General features: G+C 46.7%; 1 protein-coding gene across 1 annotated transcript in view; it reads left to right on the forward strand.

Moving 5' to 3' along the window:
• The window catches only part of Aldh1l2 (aldehyde dehydrogenase 1 family member L2), a 45241-nt gene that overhangs the window by 4203 nt on the left and 26815 nt on the right, over positions 1-14223 (forward strand). Inside the window, exons 2-8 of the mRNA XM_051139861.1 lie at positions 2765-2909; positions 6347-6581; positions 7514-7679; positions 9667-9768; positions 9956-10045; positions 12222-12356; positions 13649-13774. Of these exons, the coding sequence (XP_050995818.1) occupies positions 2765-2909; positions 6347-6581; positions 7514-7679; positions 9667-9768; positions 9956-10045; positions 12222-12356; positions 13649-13774 (999 nt within the window). The remainder of the gene's footprint in view (positions 1-2764; positions 2910-6346; positions 6582-7513; positions 7680-9666; positions 9769-9955; positions 10046-12221; positions 12357-13648; positions 13775-14223) is intronic.

Below are 14223 nucleotides of genomic sequence, written 5' to 3' on the forward strand. Positions count from 1 at the left end.
GGGGCTTGCCACTGATGGCGGCATCTGTGCATCTTGCCGAGCTTCATCTCCGTGCAAAGTACGACACATTGCTCCTATTCAGGTGAGAGCTTTGTAACAGCAGCCGTGGGCCTTCGCGCACGCTCCAAATATATCCTGGGGGTAATACTGAAAGTCAGCCATGAGGTCAGCTGTTATTTTTCACTCTCTGCTCCATCTTCAAGTGCAAGAGGCACGCCTCCTTGGAGCCAGCTCACGCCTCGGTAGAGTTGCCTCAGAGATCGGCTAACCCAGAACTGAGTCCACGTCAACTCTCCTGCCCAAAGTCACCCAGGGATTCCCATTGACTTCAGAATACGGTACAAATTACTGGCAATAGACAAAGCTCCCTGCAGTTCCTGTCTCCACTGATGTTTGTTGGCATTCCCTGACTCCGTTTGGGACACTGTATTCATTTTCTTCTGCCTGGAACTTCCCAGGGCTCTCCCATAATCCTCCCCAACATTCTTTTGCCCAGCTCCCAAAATGACACTCCCGAGAGTCGGCCAAAGAATTCCCTTGAGGAGAAGGAGGTGGCTCGACAGGTAAAAGTAAAGCATCTGGCTGGACAGTGGTGGCACGTGCCTTTAATCCCAGCACTCGGGAGGCAGAGGCAGGCGGATCGCTGTGAGTTCGAGGCCAGCCTGATCTACAAAGTGAGTCCAGGACAGCCAAGGCTACACAGAGAGACCCTGTCTCAAAAAACAAACAGACAAACAAAAGTGAAGCATCTGGCACCGAGTTCAGATCCCCGCACTTGTGTAAAAAGCTGGGCATGGCGGTGCACACCTGTAACCTAGGAGCTGGGAAGGCAGAGGCAGGGGACATCCCTGGAGCCAACTGGATACCAACTTAGCTGAATCAGTCAGCTCCAGGTATGGTGAAAGGTCCTGTCCTAAATAGTAACATGGAGGGTGACTGAGGAAGGCATCCAGCATTGACATCTGGCCTCCACACACACTTGCACATGCGCACACACTCATGCAGGCATAGATGTTTATACACCCGTGAGCACACACACTCATATGGGCACACACTCACAAACACATATGCACACATATACTATCTCCTGCCCACTATGAAGAGCTCCCTTCAGGTGACGTATTCCCCACCTAGCCTAGCTCTGCATCCCTGATGGCTCAGAAAGTGTTTAATGGATGTAATAGTCTCAGTGACAGCATGGTTGCTTCAAACACCCTTTCTCGGCTGTTCTAGACTTGCATGCCAACTAGCTAGATGAGTGTCGTCATGTTGTCATGTCATCATGTAAAATGTAGCACGCACACTGCATTGAAGGATGAGGCCTCCTGGCTTTTGGGTGCTTTGGGGTTTTCCCCCACCTCCCTTTTGGTGGTGCTGGTTGTTGAGCGCATGGTAATGTTTTTGGTAATGTTGGTTGTTGAATCAAGGGTCTTGCACAATGACTCCCCCAAAGAGCTACAGCCTGGCCTCTCTGTGTAGCTTGAAAGCAGTGTTTCTGGTGTCTTAAAATATCTGGCATTAGTGATTGTATGAGAAGTTGAAATTCTTGTAAGGTGGCCAACAGGAAGATTCTATTTCAGCCCTAATTACAGGATTCAGAGATAAAATATTTATAGAGCATTTGTATTTTTTTCCTTGGGGTGTATGAGTACAATTCCAGGTTTTTGCTTCTTGGGCACAATCTACTTTGGTTTTAGTGTGTGTGTGTGTGTGTGTGTGTGTGTGTGTGTGTGTGTGTGTGTGTTTGTGTGCATGTGTATAAAACCTGCTGAGTCAATTTAGCATTGCCTGTGTGCATTTAGGGCTGGTCACTTGTGATTTGATAGGCGTAGGAGTTTGTATTGTAGGTGTATCAGTTGGGGCTGGGTACCCCATGGCCAATTGTTCTCTGTATTTTATTCAATTGGGTGGCTTTCTGTCATTATCTCCATCTAATACCACTGATCTGCGAGTCTAAGGATAAGTATTTAGGATGCAGCTGGCAATCTTACTAGCTTAGTAAAGAGGCTGTGGTAATGCTCTCCTCTAAGATCCATGACCTCACTAGCCATGGGGAGTTGGGTAGGGCTATATTACCAGGCATAAACCCCCTTCTACTGAGAGGGTCTTAAGTCTTTATCCCCAACTATAAAGCCGTTGGTTACCACCAGGACGTAGGTGCCATTATTGCGCATTTAGGAATATCTTGTCATGATGGGCATTGTGGTTCGCGAATGTCACAGCTGGGTAGGATTACTGCTTGCTTTCTCTCCTGGTAGCTTGCATAGCACCTTCTAGTATTATAAAAGTAAGTCCTCAGGGAAGAGGCCTTCCCATGAAATCCAGATCGATTTTTCTATGTCCTATGTCTGAAGTGCACGGCATTTTCAGCAATGAGGTCTTGCCTTCAACTTCTGAGAGGCAACCAAAGGCAACAGTAGTAGTATTGTTTGGGGAGTTTCTTGGACGCCCCTGAAAAACAATTTGAAAGAAGTCATTTCTTTCTTGTGTCTGAAACTATGGGTTTTGTTAGATAGTCTATTTTAGGGGAGGATTATTACCTCAAGTGCCACAGCTGGACTGAAAGTCACACACTATGTAGCCCAGGCAGATCTTGACCTAGCAACCCTGCTGCCATCACATCAGACTAATCATTTTGTTTTGGAGAGCTTAGAACTTCTGGTAGCCTCTCCAGTCATTTTTATATGACTCATTCTTCAATATTTGTCACCCAATGTTTTCTGTCCACAGTGTCAGCTGTCATTATCACTACATTCTTTCACAGGTTTATTTCAAAAACAAGCTGAAGTTGGCACTTATCGGCCAGAGCCTCTTTGGACAGGAAGTCTATAGCCACCTCCAGAAAGAAGGCCACCGAGTAGTGGGGGTGTTCACAGTTCCAGACAAGGATGGAAAGGCTGATCCACTAGGTGAGTGTGCCTTGGGACACTGGGTCAAATGTTCTCAAGGCTGGCTGGTGACCAGAGCTGGTTTCGTTGCATTGCATATGACCTCTACTGTTATCGGACCATATCAACACAAGACTTTCATATCCATGGCCCAAGGTGGCTTCCTCCACCACAGCCAAGTCTGTGTTCCACAAACAAACAGAGAAAAGAGGGCGCTGGGAAGGTGGGTCAGTTAATAAGTGGCTTTCCATACAAGCTTGAAGACCCAGCTCAGATTCCCAGCACTCACATAAAAGTTGGTACCCTGGCCTTGTCTGTTATGTCAACATTGTAGGGGGGAGGTGGATACAAGGGGATCCTTGGGACTCACTGGACAGATACCCTACCCAATTGCGAGGCTCCTGGTTCAGTAAAAGACCCTGTCTAAAAAAACAATATGAAGGGGCTAGAGAGATGGTTCATCGGTTAAGAGCACTGTCTGCTCTTCCAGAGGTCATGAATTCAATTCCCAGTGCCACATTGTGTTCACACCCATCTGTACTGGGATCTGATGCCCTCTTCTGGCATGCAGGTGTACATGCAGCTAGAACACTCATATACATAAAATAAATCTTTAAAAAAATATGAAGAAGGATTAAGGGAGACTCCTGATATTGATCTATGGCCTTCACACACACTGGTGAACATGTGGACATGTGCATACACTCATATGAACAAGTACATACACCACAAATACACACACTAAACAGAGAAGTCAAGGAAGCAGAGGAGGAGCCCATCTTTAACGACATAGTCCAGAATGGGCACATATCACTCCCATTCTTATCCCATCAGCCAGATCTTAGGCACAGACCAAATTCATTCACAACGGGGCCTGAGAAATTGAGATTTTTTTTCTTCCTTTGAAGTAGCTACATATTTAGCCAAACAAGATGTTGAAAAATGCCCTGACATGCTGGGCAGTGGTGGCGCACGCCTTTCACTCAGGAGGCAGGGGCAGGTGGATCTCTGAATTTGAGGCCAGCCTGGTCTACAGAGCAAGTTCCAAGACAGCCAAGACTGTCTTGAAGACAAACAAACAAAAGCTGGAGAGATGGCTCAGCGATTAAGAGCACTGTCTGCTCACTCAGAGGTCCCGAGTTCAATTCCCCAGCAATGACGTGGTGGCTCACAACCATCTACTATAACGTGAGCTGATGCCTGCTTCTGGCATGAAGGTATACACACAAATAGAGCACTCATACGTAAAATAAATAAATAAATAATTTTTTTTAAAAAGCAGCCCCGACAAAAGCAACTTAAGGGGTTTGCAATTTCAGGCTACAGTCCGTTGCTATGAGAAAAAGTAGTGTGCATGCATGCCAGTGCTCAGCCACCTTTCTTTACTCTCATACAGTTCAAGGTCCTCCGCCTAGGGAATGGTGCTGCCTATGTTGGATGGGGTCTTCCCACTACAACTCAGATGATCAAGATAACCCTCCACAGACAGTTTCTCATGGAGACTCTTCCCCAGGCAATTCTAGACTGCGTCGAGTTGACAATTACAGCCAACCACCACATGAGGAGGTCCGACTACTGGGAGACCAGTGCAGACTGCTAGCAGTCCCAGTGATGTACATGGATTTTGGGGATTACAAATATTATCATCAAGCTGGGCATGGCAGCGCACACCTTTAATGCCAGCACTCAGGAGGCAGAAGCAGGCAGATCTATTTCTGTGATTTCGAGGCCAGCCTGGTCTACAAAGTGAGTCCAGGACAGCCAACACTACACAGAGAAACCCCTGTCTCAGAAAACCAATATATATTATTATCAGACTAGTTGTTTGTTTCTTATACTTACTTATTATTCATCTAGTATTCTGTCCGTGTGTGCACCTGCCCACCTCAAGAAGGCACTGGATCTCATTATAGAAGGTTGTGAGCCAGCATGTGGTTGTTGGGAATTGAACTAGGGACCTTTGGACGAGCAGTCAGTGCTCTCGTTTTATTTAGGATTTATTTTATGTCTATGAGTACACTGTCTTCTGCACACCAGAAGAGCACATTAGATCACATTATAGATGGTTGTGAGCCACCATGTGGTTGCTGGAAGTTGAACTCAGGACCTCTAGAAGAGCAACCAATCCTCTTAACCTCTGAGCCATCTCTCCAGCCCAGTGCTCTCATTTTAATATAGATCTGGGAAAGGAATGTTTCCTTGGTACCTGGCCCCAGGGTCAGGACCTTGTTTCACTGGTCATGGCCCTTCAGCTCATGATGTAACTCAAAAAGGAAGACAAGCCCGACCTGACTGATACATAATATGGCCTCAAGACGGTGCAGCATGCTTAGCAGCCTATGCTCTAAAATCAGGAGATGGGTGTGGATTCTGCCCCTTGCCACCTCTGACTTACTAGCTTCTGGTTCAATGGCCCCTGCCTCATGTGGCTATGCTGAGAACTCACGGGTGTGTGTGTGTGTGTGTGTGTGTGTGTGTGTGTGTGTGTGTGTGAAAATGTATGTAAGATGCTATGCCATGCATCAGGCTGGAAAAGAATCAACAGTGAGAGCATCTGATACTTTGTATCAGGAGACTCCACTGAGCAAGCCAAAACTAGCTCTGGGCAGCCAAACCCCACCACAAAAGGGGACCAATAAGGTGCCATCCCAAGTTCCTACCTCTCCTGAGCTCATTCTTTACAGTTAGAATGGTGCGCTCTCTCTCTCTCTCTCTCTCTCTCTCTCTCTCCTCTCTCTCTCTCTCTCTCTCTCCCTCCCCCTCCCTCCCTCCCCTCCCACTCCCTCCCTCCTCCCTCCCTCCCTCCCTCCCCCCTCCCCTCCCTCCCTCCCTCCCTCCCTCCCCCCCTCCCTCTCTCTCTCCCTCTCTCTCTCTCTCTCTCTCTCTCTCTCTCTCTCTCTCTCTCATACACACACACACAGTCCATCTTTGGGCACCTACACACACTAAATGAATAAAAATATAAGGAAAGTTCTTTAAAAAGAAGAAGAAGAAGAAGAAGAAGCTTCCATGTAAATCTGAAGCTATTTATCTGTTCACCAGCTTTTGAACTCAAGTACATTGTGCTTTCAATATATAGATGAACGTCCCCACCCGATACAATAGTAACGACATCAAAATTCTAGTCACAATCTCAGTTGTCCCCCACTGTGATTAGCCTATAAAAGTTGTGTGAAACTGTGATGTTACAGTGTGTTAATATAATACCATGCCCCCCCAAAAAGACAATCTCTTTCTCTTTTTTTTTTTTGTTTTGTTTTGTTTTGTTTTGTTTTGTTTTGTTTCTGTTTTTTTGATACAAGGTCTCTCTGTGTAGCCTTGGCTGTCCTGGGCTCCCTTTGTAGACCAGGCTGGCCTCGAACTCACAGCAGCGATCCACTTGCCTCTGCCTCCCTAGTGCTGGGATTAAAGGCGTGCACCACCAACGCCTGGCCTGACAATCTCTTTTTTACGCTTAGCTTTGGCTGCAGAGAAAGACGGGACCCCTGTGTTCAAGTTCCCCAGATGGAGAGTCAAGGGTAAAACCATCAAGGAGGTGGCAGAAGCCTACCGATCCGTGGGCGCCGAGCTCAACGTGCTTCCCTTCTGCACACAGTTCATCCCCATGGACGTCATCGATGGCCCAAAGCATGGCTCCATCATCTACCACCCATCGCTCTTACCCAGACACAGGGGAGCTTCTGCCATCAACTGGTGAGACTTAGAATAGCAGGGATGGTGGCTCTATTGCCACAGTCCTTGGTTTTTTCTGCTTTTCTTCTACTAGGTGTGCTTGGGGTTAGGGAGATAGCTCAGTCAGCAGTGTTTATAGGTATCTATCCACATATTCAGCTTATTGTTTGTATTATAAGCCCTATAGAGTCAAGCTAAGCATTTTCTCTTAGTCTAGGCCGTATACAGCATACAGTATGAACAGTTGATTTAATCAAGTGACTTTTTTTTACCAGTTTACATAGCCAATCTAGGGCTAATTCTGATCTTGAATGACATTTATACTCAATCATACAACATAAATTAACAATTAGTTTTCCTTTTCACTCTGCCCCAAGTACTTTCCCTCTGTTTTATTTTCCATTCTTATTCCACTTAATATGTGATCAAGTGCAGTGTAGGAAGTACGGGCAGGCATGAAAAGTACTCACTCCTGAAGAAGAAAGCGCACCCATGCAATCAGTGGGTAGCAATGAGGATGGATTCTGAGACCTTTTTTTGTTTTGTTTTGTTTTGTTTTGTTTTTTGAGACAGGGTTTCTCTGTGTAACAGCCCCGGCTGTCCTGGATCCGCTTTGTAGACCAGGCTGACCTCAAACTCAGAGATCCGACTTCCTCTGCCTCCCGAGGGATGGGAAAAAGGGCATGCGCCACTACAGCCCAGCTCTGACACCTTTTAAGATGTATCACAGGCCATTACTGCAAGACTATACATAGCTGAGGGTGCAGTAAATAGCAGGTGTTGGGCGTTGCCTTCTATGAACACTGACAGCTCTGAGTTCTACTATAAACTTCCCTAGGCCACTTTGTTCACTCTCTGCTTTTCCATTGTAACTACCTTGTCCTTTAACACGACTAATTCTCTACCTGCTACAGTCAACCAACATTTTAAGTTGAAACTGTTCTTTTTCACAGGACTCTAATCATGGGAGATAAGAAAGCTGGGTTTTCTGTTTTCTGGGCAGATGATGGTTTAGATACGGGACCCATTCTTCTTCAGAGATCATGTGACGTCAAACCCAATGACACAGTGGACACGCTTTATAACCGGTTCCTTTTTCCCGAAGGAATCAAGGCCATGGTCAGTATATTTATGCCATCAATGATAATTTAGGAAACCTTTAACATTTGAGGACTGTTATTCTTTTGTGAAGAAGTTGCCAAGCCAGGCATGGTGGCACATGACTTCAACCCCTAGCGGCTCAGGCCTGTAATGTACATTTGAGCTTGAATAGTCAAGCTACTGATATGCTCCTCTTCAGAAAGATGGGATGAACGAGACAACAATTAAACTTCTCCATCCTTTTGCCCCATACTTGGCTCTCCAGCCCTGTTGATAATGACTAGCTATAAGGAAGAATAAAGAACCTTTAGTTTGTTTTCTATGTAACTTAGGTTTCCTTTAAAGGTATTTTTACTTAGTCTATGTAACAAGGTGAAGTGTGATTATTGATTATTGATTATTGATTATTGATTTAGTTATTCAGATGTGCTCAGAGTGAAAAATTCTGAAGGTGCATACATACCATGCAGATATATGTTGTTTGTTTGTTTTGTTTTGTTTTTTGTTTTGAGACAGGGTTTCTCTGTGTAGCCTTGGCTGTCCTGGACTCACTTTGCAGACCAGGCTGGCCTCGAACTCACAGCACACCACCTGCCTCTGCCTCCCAAGTGCTGGGATTAAAGGCGTGCGCCACCACACTCGGTGAAGCAAAATATTTTATCCACAAAACTATTCAAAGATTCAGCAAGTAATTTCTATGCCATCTGGTTGTCTCCCCCTCTACACACAGACCCAACCCCGGCAACCAACCAGAATTTGGTAGAAAAAGTAGCAAGGTTGCACTAGGTAGCTCCTCTTTGATGTGAGGGAAGAGTGAGACTTGCTTATGTCACTTAAAGATTTAGACAGAGGGCTCTTGGCGTCAGAGAGACCTAGCTTCAAGTTCCACCATTTACAGGCTGACGCTTTATGGACTGACCACAGCAAGCCTAACCTCTTTGGCCTCGGTTCCTTCCTGTGTCCATAGTGTCTGGCTTGTAGGAATATTCTGAATATTAAATGACATCATTCGAGTAAAGGACCCAGCGCACAGCAGGTGTTCACAACTGGCCATTACAATCAGAATAGCACACGAGCAAACATGGACCTCCTAGTGAATGTGGAAGAAAGAGGATGCAGATGCATCCCGAAGAAGTGGGGTCCTAGATAGCTTAGCCTCACTGCAACTAGCAGAGTAGCCCATCGTCCCCTGCCCCGCCCCGCCCTCCCCACCACTCTCTGGCTTGAACCGAGGGCCTTGCATATGCTAAGCATGAACTCTGCTCCCAAGCTTCTCCCCAACAATGACCCCGGCTTGACTGCAGACTTGATATTGGAGTGGGCACGCCTAGGTGTACATTATGCCAGGCATGGCAAATCTTTTGCTGTTGTGAAATGACACCGTATATTCAGAAGGTGTGCAATTGCATTACCAAAAAAAGGTTTTTAAAAAATCTTTTGGTTATCTTTTTTGTTTTGTTTTTGTTTTGTTTTGCTTTTTTGTTTTTTCGAGACAGAGTTTCTCTGTGTAGCCTTGGCCATCCTGGACTCACTTTGTAGACCAGGCTGGCCTTAAACTCACAGTGATCTGCCTGCCTCTGCATCCCAAGTGCTGGGATTAAAGGCGTGCGCCACCACGTTCGGCTAGTGTCTCAAGTTAGTTTGTGTACAATGTTGTGTCTGGTTGCATTCATAGTTGTCCTAGGCCAAATGTGGCTGGACCTAGGGTTCGTGGCTTGACTTTGACTGAAATGACAGCTTCCTCATGTACAAATCAGGAATGTGGAATACACCTTTCAGGATACACGCAATGCCTGTAAGGTATAACTTACGTAACATAGCTGCCATTCCCGATGTGCTTGACACGATACCTGGGCTTGAAGAAACGAACGGCAGTTGGCACCGCAGCCTTACTTTCTGAGCAGCTTTGTATGCAGCCAGTCTGTTGAGTGCAAACTTCCATTATATAGGCCGTGCCTTTGTGGCTCTCTGTGCTGTAACACAACAGTGGTGGTTTTGGCTTTAGGTAGAAGCTGTCCAACTTATAGCTGATGGAAAAGCTCCTCGCATTCCCCAGCCAGAGGAGGGGGCAACGTATGAAGGAATACAGAAGAAGGAAAACGCTGAGGTACGTGCATCGATACTGCACAGCCAAGTCACAGCCCTCTACCTCTCAGTAGTTCCCAGGGTACCATTTCCTGACCCAGAGGTAGCCGCTCCAAGCCAGCTGGTCCTATGTGTCCCCACTCTTATCCAGGATGGAGAGAAGTTAGTGTCACCTTTAGGCCTCATGACCTGTATTTGTGCTCACCTAGATTTCTTGGGACCAGCCTGCTGAAGTTTTGCATAACTGGATTCGAGGTCATGATAAGGTCCCTGGAGCCTGGGCAGACATAAATGGACAGGTATGTTTTCGAGGGCTACATCTCCCCCATACAATATCTCCCTCCTCCCTTCCTCCCCCTCTCTGTGTCTGTGTGTCTGCCTGCCTGCCTGCCTGTCTGTCTGTCTGTCTGTCTGTCTCTCTCTCTCTCTCTCTCTCTCTCTCTGTGTGTGTGTGTGTGTGTGTGTGTGTGTGTGTGTGTGTGTAGCACTAGTATTTGAACCCACGACCTTGCACAGCCATGAAAGCACTGTATCATCGTGCCACATTTTTGCCCCCATCTTACTCAGGTTGGCTGCAAATTTGTGGTCCTCCTGTAACTGCAGTTCTGAAGATGCAGAGGCAGGCAGACCTCTGTGAGTTGGAGACCAGCCTGGTCTACAAAGTGAGTCCAGGACAGCCAAGGCTACACAGTAAGACCCTGTCTAGAATGGAAGGAAGAAAGGAAGGAAGGAAAGAAAGAAGAAAGAAAAAAATGAATTAATACATGCTCATTCATGTAAATACATGGTCCCTGGTATTCAAGAAATATTCCATACATAGTGCCTATTAGAGCTCAATAAATGACAGGCAGTATTTATAGATGATAATTTTTAAAAAACCAGTATCCTTAGCTCTTGGTCACTGTACTTTCTAGTCTTGCTTCCTTGACTCGATCCCCAGAACAGCTGGCATAGCTCACCCCTCATCATCCTGTAAGGGAAGAATGCACATGCTCCTGGGGGCACAGCCTTAGAGTCACTGCATAGCATAGATGAAGCCCTGAGGTCAGTCAGTCCTGTCTTAGGTTCCTATTGCTATGACAAAACACTGACAAAAAGGAAACTGGGAAGGAGTTTACTTCATCTCACACTTTCAGGTAACTGTCTATCACAGCCGGAAGTCAGGGCAGGAAGCTGGAGGCAGGAACTGAAGCAGAGGCCACGGAGGAGTGGGAGGTGCACCGCTTACTGGCTTGATCCTCATGGCTTGCTCAGCTGGCTTTTTTACACAACCCAGGTCCATATGCCCAAGTGTGGCATGGTCCCCGATGAGCTGGGCCCTCCTACATCAGTCATTACTTAAGAAAATGCCCCAAAGACACACCTACAGGCCAATCTGGTGGAGGCATTTTCTCAATTGAGGGTCCTCTTGCAGATAACTGTAGGTTGTGTCAAGTTAACAAACCAAAAACCAAGTCCCCAGCACTGTAACCCATCCCCGGCATCACTCATACACACACACACACACACACACACACACACACACACACAGAGACACATACACACACACAACCTCTATGGTGAAAGGCTCCACTTTTTTCTTTTAATCTTGTTTTTTTTTAATTAATTCAAAGTAATTTTTTTCACATTTGAATGCGTGATAAATGTATATTCATATCACCTAGGTGTGGAACTTTCGTGTAAGTGTATATATGTGTTTGTTCATGTGTTTATGTGTGTGTATGTATGAGGGAGTATGTGTAGCGTGTGAGGCCATGTATGTGTGAGTGCATGTGCACAAATGTGTATGGAGGACAGAGACTGACGTTGACCTCTTCTTCCACTTTGGCTTTTGAGTTATGTTTTTTACTGACCCTGGGACTCATCGATTGGCTAGCTTGGCGGGCTGGCGAACCCCTGACATCCTTTTATCTCTGCTTCTCCGGCACTGGCATTACAAGCCAGCACCATCACACCCAGCTTTTTACCTGGGTGTTAAAGCTATAACTAGGGTCGGCATGCACCTGCAGCAAACACGTTACCAACTGAGACTCTCCCCAGGCCCCACTTTTGAGGCTTAAAAAAAAAAAACCTATATTTTCTTTTTATGTCTATGCATGCATAAGTGTGCCTGGGGGGTGTTCTATGTGTGTGTAAGAACCTCAGAATCCAGAAGACATCAGATTTACAGGTGGTTGTGAACGGCCATGTGGGTGCTGGGGACTGAACCCGTGTCCTCGGCAAGAGCAGCAGGCACCCTTCAGCACTGAGCCTCCCTCCCGCCATCTCTGAGATGCTGATTGCACATTCGCAGAGATCCTCGTGTGTGTTACATTTCTACCGATGCTTGGCTCAGTCTCACCAGAGAAATACAGAGCGACAAATTCGTGTCTCAATTTTACCATAGAAGTTAGAACTTTGGTGTTTGTGCAACTTGTGCACACCCGTGGCAGTGGCTCTACCGCCTGAGTTTACAGGGTTTGATCTCTTCATTAGATGGTGACTTTCTACGGCTCCTCACTATTGACCAGTTCTGTGCCTACTGGAGAGCCATTGGACATTAGAGGTGCCAAGAAGCCTGGTCTTGTTACCAAAAACGGACTTGTTCTTTTTGGTAATGATGGAAAAGCAGTGAGTATGCAAAGCCTCTTTCTTGTCTTCCTTCTAACCCCACAGCTATTAGGAAATGGCTTCCTCCTGCACTCACTAGGGATGGGGGGAGGCTCATGGTGTCTCTGCTCCATGTCTCTGGGGATGAGAGACATTTGTATGCCCCAAGACAAGGCTCCTCAGGATGGCTCCGTGGAGCTCCACAGCAAGAGCACAAGAGGACCTGGGGACTGAATCAGAACTATGGGCCTCTGCTCATCCACCTGATGGTTTGCCCTGCTGGGCCTCAGTTTCCCTGTCTATAAATCAAGGAGAGAGACCCATATCTGGCTCCCACTGTAAGTGACTGGGAAGATCCACTGAGACCCACGTGGCCTTTTCCCTTGTCCACAGCTATCACTTCCCTAGGCCAGCCCTACCCATATGGCTAGCTCTGGGCCTCCTGGACAGTGTTCCCACAAAGGATATTAAGGGGCATTTGTAGTTTACGTATCTGTCCCTGTTGTTAAGGGTAAACAAAAATGTAATGTTACAGTGTTTTAGTGACCACCTGCTGTTAAGTCCTTTTTTTCCCCCTCTGGATAGCCTTGGCTGTCCTGGACTCCCTCTGTAGATCAGCCTGGCCTCAAACTCACAGTGATCCACCTGCCTCTGCCTTCCGAGTGCTGGGATTAAAGGCGTGCACCACCACACCCAGCCATCTTTTTTTTTTTTTATTTTTTAAGATTTATTTATTTACTATGTATACAGCGCTCTATCTGTATGTATGACTGCATACCAGAAGAGGGCATCAGATCACATCGAAGACAGTTGTGAGCCACCATGTGGTTGCCGGGAATTGAACTCCAGATTTCTGGAAGAGCAGAAAGTGCTCGTAGCTGCTGAGGCATCTCTCTAGCCCCTGCTAAGTCTTAAACCAGCTGTTGGTTACTAACTGGGTGACACTAGACAAAACACAGAATTTCATTGAGCCTTCAATTCTGCAACAGCAAAGCTCATGTATCCAAATGCACCAGCGTGAGTGACTGCTCCCTGGCAGTGGTGGTGTGTCCTTGGGGACATCAGTAGTGTCCTTCAGGAGGCTTTAGTCCAAGCCCCTGAACCCAAGTTTCCCAAGTGCACTGTCCATCCATGTAGAGATGCATCTGACCCTAGACTTGCCACTATGAAGATGTCATTACAATCTTTTTTGACACATTATGTCTGCTGTCTCCAAACAAGCCGATTACCTGTCCAACTCCTCCTCCCCACAGCAGCCTAGGTCTTGGGGGGGGGGGTCCGAATCCACAGTTTGTTTTTCTGCTGTTCCGTAGCTGATGGTGAGAAACCTGCAGTTTGAGGATGGGAAGATGATTCCTGCCTCCCAGTATTTTTCATCGGGTGAGACATCAGCAGTTGAACTTACAGCCGAGGAGATGAAAGTAGCAGAGACCATCAAGGTGAACGTGCGATGCCCTCAACGTGACGCATGCCTTGGAGACCCCGTGCATGTTTGTGGCGGGTGTAACTGTCCTTTGAGCAGTAGGCGTGTGACTTTATCTCCTCCTTCTGCATAAATTGTGGTTAAGAAACCAACTCCGAAATGTATACGCTCAGGCACAGTATATAGAGACTTATTTTTCAGTTCCACGTTGCCTTGGAGGGGTTGGGTGAAGTTGGGACATGGGGGATAAAGGTAAAACCATTCAGAAAGCCAGATTGAAGGTCATTTTGTGTTGTTTGTTTTTGTTTCTTTTTCGAGACAGGGTCTCTCTGTGTAGCCTTGGCTGTCCTGGACTCCCTCTGTAGACCAGGCTGGCCTCGAACTCACAGCAATCCACCTGCCTCCGCCTCCCAAGTGCTGGGATTAAAGGCGTGCGCCACCATGCCTGGCCCCAAAGTCATTTTT

This window comes from Acomys russatus, chromosome 31, assembly GCF_903995435.1.
Source record: "Acomys russatus chromosome 31, mAcoRus1.1, whole genome shotgun sequence".
Lineage (NCBI taxonomy): Eukaryota > Metazoa > Chordata > Mammalia > Rodentia > Muridae > Acomys > Acomys russatus.